The sequence below is a fragment of the Vicia villosa genome, linkage group LG5 (assembly GCF_029867415.1).
Source record: "Vicia villosa cultivar HV-30 ecotype Madison, WI linkage group LG5, Vvil1.0, whole genome shotgun sequence".
NCBI lineage: Eukaryota > Viridiplantae > Streptophyta > Magnoliopsida > Fabales > Fabaceae > Vicia > Vicia villosa.
In genome coordinates this window covers 137,540,012-137,545,907 of record NC_081184.1, presented here as the reverse complement: position 1 = coordinate 137,545,907, position 5,896 = coordinate 137,540,012, and the positions used below count along the sequence as shown (strand labels likewise).

General features: G+C 22.8%; 1 protein-coding gene across 2 annotated transcripts; it reads left to right on the top strand.

Moving 5' to 3' along the window:
• Positions 1–485: 485 nt before the first annotated feature.
• On the top strand, positions 486–5,303 carry LOC131607491 (stress-related protein-like). 2 transcript variants are annotated; one of them, XM_058879493.1, is made up of 2 exons: positions 486–1,044; positions 5,129–5,303. In XM_058879493.1, the coding sequence occupies exons 1-2, from the start codon at positions 597–599 to the stop codon at positions 5,188–5,190; spliced, it is 510 nt and encodes a 169-aa protein (XP_058735476.1). In that variant the 5' UTR covers positions 486–596; the 3' UTR covers positions 5,191–5,303. The 2 variants fall into 2 exon arrangements, with proteins under 2 accessions (XP_058735476.1, XP_058735478.1); XM_058879495.1 differs by having other exon boundaries at positions 486–1,089.
• Positions 5,304–5,896: the final 593 nt, after the last annotated feature.

The window sequence follows — 5,896 nt, the reverse complement described above, 5'->3', positions numbered from 1 at the left end:
AATTTGTGACACACTTTAATATATTTTAAAACTAATATGTCTAGTACTAAAAAAATAAAATAAGTATAAATATCATTATTTTCTGTCTAAAATTTACAACCAAATGTTATAAGCTTTTCTCCCTCAAAAAAAGTAAATACATTGGTGGTATAATAAAATGAGAACTTGTTATACCACTATAGGACTTAGAGCTAGTTCTAAAAAAGTGTTGAGGAACCATGTGAACTTGGAGACCATGGTTATTAGTTGATTTGTGTGTCTAGTTTCATTTTTGTGCTGTTTGTTTTGTCTGTTTGTTTTTAAAATATGAGAACTTAAAATTTAAAAACTATATTTTATTAAATTTTACTCTAAATATGTAATTTGCATTTCACATAGCCGTAGTTATTGCCTACACATACGCTTGGCCCTTCTTATAACAAATAACCTAAATCATATTCCCATTATTATTCTCCTTTCTAAAAATATGATGAATCAAATTCTCGTTCAAACAACCGTAAGTTTATTCTCACAACCATGCACTTTCTTTGTTCTCCTTCATAATTTGAATCACATTCCCTTTTATGTAGGGTGAAAACAACAAGGAAGAACTCCTCATGCGGTTCAACACCATCTACGGTGTTGCCAAGGAGTGCTCCACCGAGCTCAGGCCAAGCATCAAGACCGTTGAAGAAACCGTCAAGAGCGTGGTAGGTCCCGTCAACGAGAAATTCCACCTCGTTCCCGATGAGATCCTCCGTCACACCGATCAAGACCACCATTACACTGGCCATCAAACTCCTGTTGCCAACATAGCCACCGTGTCAGAAATGGCGATGAGGATTTACGCGAAGTACGAGCCTGTGGCAGAGCAGAATGTGGCTTCTGCGTGGAGGAAGGTGAAACAGTCTCCGGTGTTCCATCGGGTGGCGAATGTGGTTGCGTCGAAGGCTGCGATTTGCGCGGAGAAGTACAACAATGCGGTTATCGGTGCCGCAGAGAAGGGTTGTAAGGTCTCAGCGTACACGCCTTTGGTGCATACAGAGAGGATAGCTAACGTGTTTGGTGAATTTTGAATAAACTTTTTTCTTTTTTAGACATTTTTTGCTGGTAATTAATTGTTCCTAGATGTGAATTGTGATTGCAGTTACAGACTTACAGATATCCTTTGTTCATAGATGAATAAATAAAAATTAATAACTAAATTTAAACATAGCACAAACGTATAATATGCTTATATTTGATTTTAACTAGATCACCGGCCCGTGCTTCGCACGGATATATTTGAAATAAAACTTCAATTATTTTATAATAGTTGATATTTAATTTTTTATTTTGATATAAAATTATTTTAAAAGTTATTTGGATTATGTTTGTAATTATACTATTAATTTTTTAATGTGAAAACATATAAAATAATCTTGTAGGCCATTTAGATTATGTTTGCAATTATACTATTAATTTTTTAATATGAAAGCATATAAATTATTTTGTACGCAATTTAGATTATGTTTGCAATTATACTATTAATTTTTATAATGTGAAAGCATATAAAATTATGTTGTAGGCTATTTAGATTATATTTGCAATTATACTATTAATTTTTTTAATGTTAAAGCTTATAGAATTATCTTTTAGACCATTTAGATTATGTTTGAAATTATATTATTAATTTTTTAATGTGAAAGAAAATAAATTAGATAAAAAATCTATTATGATAATTTAAAATATATAAATTTAAAAAAAGAAATATTAATCTACTAAAAAATATTATTTAATAATTCTTTGTAAACTACATTTAATGTTGTATCTATATCTCCACATTCATCATTAGTCACCAATATCTTCAACTATTTCCTTGAAGTAACCCTTGATATGGAAACATATAGTTGTCCATGAGAGAAAATTAGTTGTAGCAGATATAATATAACATGTTTGAGTGGATGTTCTTGATATGACAACCTATAGTTGTCCATGAGAGAAAATTAGTTGTGGTAGATATACTATAACATGTTTGAGATGCAGATTTCTATTTTTATTTTATTTCATTATTAAAACGATCGATTACAGTTCAAGACATTCGATATGTATTAATGTGTATAAGACCGTGAACCAAAACATACCAAAAAATTTAAACACAAATGTTAATTACATCGCTTCTGTAAAATATCATAAGAGAAATATTTGAAGAATAAATGATAATTTTTATATTTAACATTTTTTAGGTGATAGATGATTAAAAAATTTTAGTTTATATTACTTTATATGATGTGATCTATAAGATAAAAAAGAAAAAACACATATAATATAATCACAAAAATTTGCGAAATCATTATACTTATTCTACAATACTTACATCTATGTCGAATTGAAACATTACACTCATAAAATAACAAACTAACAAAAACTATATCAATAAAATAGGATTTTTATTGAGACGTATATTAGAGTTAAAGATATTTAGATATTCACTTATGTGGCCACATGAACGATCATTTCACAAAATTCTCAAGAAAGCAACAATGATGCACCAGAAATTTATGATCTTCTCCTGATTCAAATCAATCAATAAAAGATAATTAGATAAAAATATAAATTAGATAGAAAGATACAAAAAAAGACAAATAAAATTTGTATCAATATAAAAGAGAATTTAAATATTTATAACATAATAATTTGAGTCTCTATTATACACCAAAAATTAATGTTACGGAGTATAAATTAAGAGAAACTAAAATTTTTATTATACAAAATTGAAGAGCATCACAAATGGTATGTGTTTAGAACACAATGATAATGCAATATCAAATATTTATATATAGAATGATAACAGACTACATAATAACAAATAATGACTAATAAAATTATTAATTAAATTTTATATTAATACAATAAATAAATGATCATAATAATAAAAGAATATGAGTTACAAAATATTAACAAATATATATCAAAAGTTAAGAATATCAGTTACAAAATATATTCATTTATTGTATCAAAATCTTGTAGTAATAATCTAATAAACTACAAAAAAAATAATAATAATGTAATTAACTGTTTAACTTATTTATTTTTTTCTCAAAATATTATAAAATTAAAAACATTTTAGTAAATTATGAATAGAATTTTTTATAGTAATAATGGTAAATTATAAAACTAAATTCATTATATTATAAAAAAAAATTCAAGTAGATAATTGAAAATTAATGAAATTTTACATTAATAATTTAATAATATTAAAATATATAATTCTAGATTTTAATAAAATCTTGTAATAATAATCTAATAAATTTTAATAAAAAATAATTTAATATATTGGCATATGTGGTTTTTCTATACAAATTATAAAATTTATAATATTTTAATAAATAAATTTGTATTATAATAAACTTTGAATTGATTTTTTTTACAAAATTTAACTACACAATTTTATTTATTAAATTTTAAAAAGTTTTTTATAACTCATTTATCATGTAACGTTCAGCAAATTAATAGTTTAGTGATGTTTTTATTATGTAATTTCCATGAATAAAAAGTATTGAAGAGTTTTTAAAATGGATCTATATTTAGTATTTTTTTTATTTCCTCTCTATTATAAATTATTTATATAAAGGATCTTAACACATAACTTCATGAGTATAAAAACTGACTATTGGAATTATATATGAAATTTACAATTAATTTATAATTTTAAGTTTTAAATTATGATTTATTATTTATATTTAAATTTAAAATGTATAAGAGAGAGAGAGAGAGAGAGATTTTTTATAATATATTTTAGAAATGATAAATATAAATTTAAATTTCATTTATATTTTTTTAATCAAAGGTTAAGAATATCAGTTACACAATATATTTATTAATTGTATCAAAATCTTGTAGTAATAATCTAATAATCTAAACAAAAAAAATAATAATGTAATAGTTTAACTTATTTATTTTTTCTCAAAATATTATAAAATTAAAAATATTTTAATAAATACATTTGTACTATAGTAAATTACGAATAGAATTTTTTATAGTAATAGTAATAAATTATAAAACTAAAGTCATTATATTATAAAACAAATTCGAGTAGATAATTGAAATTAATGAAATTTTACAGTAATAGTTTAATAATATTAAAATATATAATTGTAGATTTTAATAAAATCTTGTACGAAAAATCTAATAAATTTTAATAAAAAATAATTTAATATATTGGCATATGTGGTTTTCCTATACAAATAATAAAATTCAAAATAGTTTAATAAATTATTTTTACTATAATAAACTATGAATTGAATTTTTTTAAATATTTAACTATGTAATTTTATTTATTAAATTTTAAAATGCTTTTTATAACTCATTTATCATGTAACGTTTAGGAAATTAATAGTTTAGTGATGTTTTTATTATGTAACTTCCATGAATTAAAAGTATTGAAGAGTTTTTAAAACTAATTTACATTTAGTATTTTTTTTTATTTCTTCTATATTATAAGTTATTTAAATAAAGAATCTTAATACATAATTTCATGAGTATAAAAAACGGACTATTGCAACTATATATGAAATTTACAATTAATTTATAATTTAAATTTTGATTTATTACTTTTAATTAAATTTAAAATGTATAAGAGAGAGAGAGAGGGAGAGAGATTTTTTAAATTATATTTTAGAAATGATAAATATAAATTTAAATTGTATTTATGTTTTTTTAGTTCTTCTCTATTTTATATATATATATATATATATATATATATATATATATATATATATATATATACATATATATATATATATATATATATATATATATATATATATAATTTATTTATGTTCTCTAATATATATTTTAAGGAAATTTTTATTTCATTTTCATATTTAAATAAATATAATATGTATTTTAGTTATAAGTATAATAATTATTATTTTTATTATGTTTATGATTATTATAGTTATTATTATTATTATTATAATTATTATTATTTTTTATTTTCAATGTAAGGACAAATTAGTAAATGTCAAAATTAGGGTTTTTGTTTAGATTTAATATCAAGGTGACATGTGGCCAAGTTTTGTTTAGAGATATTACCAAGGTGACATGTGGCTAGGGTTGCCATCATGACAACCTTGGATTTATATATATTAAGATTAAGATGTTACAGACAATGATGGTTTCAGTGGGTTTGATGATAAATGCGACGTGCAATTTATTGGACACGGATGAATTCGCTTGTTGTGTTTTTTGGCTTCCGTTCACATGGTAAAATGAACTCCTTACTTCAGATAAAGCAAAAATAATTTAATGGCAAATATAATAATATATACTCCATCCTTACTTTTTAACTGTCGTTTTTAAGTAAAAAGCTGTTCAACCAAGATAATGGATTGTTAGATTTATTTTTTCTATTATACTCTAATTTATTTTCTCTTTTCAAATAAATTTAATCATACACTCTCTCTTTTTTAATAACTAATTGAGAAAATAATTAATTTTATAGAAAATGTGAAAACAAATGGTAACATTAAACTATAAAAACGACACTTAAATGAAAACAAAAAATGTCTTTTAAAACGACACTTAAAAAGGAACGGAGGGAGTAATAAACAGGGGTGAAATCAATAATATATTTTGAGGTGAAGAGAAGTATCAAACGCATGAGCTAGAATTAGTTGTGATCGTATTTACACACCAAAGTATAAAAAGATAGAAATCACTATCTTCTCCTTTTTTTGTTGTTTCTTGCTGATTACTCCTTTTTTTTGTTATTTCTTTGTTGTTTCTTGCTGATTTCTGTGTTTATAAAAGAAGAAATACATCTTTTATAAAAGTCGATAAAAAAGATGAGATAACATTAAGTATAAAATTAAGGAGAACTACATGCCTCCCAAGCTAAGAAGATATTTATGCTTCTAAGAGTAGAGTCTCTTTT

What these genes read in the sequence shown, in the direction of transcription:
- LOC131607491 (XM_058879493.1), top strand. Translation starts at nt 597, where the DNA reads ATGCGGTTCAACACCATCTACGGTGTTGCCAAGGAGTGCTCCACCGAG. An exon ending in GAGGATAGCTAACGTGTTTG is followed by an intron (nt 1,045 to 5,128) that starts GTGAATTTTGAA and finishes AAGATGTTACAG; the next exon opens with ACAATGATGGTTTCAGTGGG.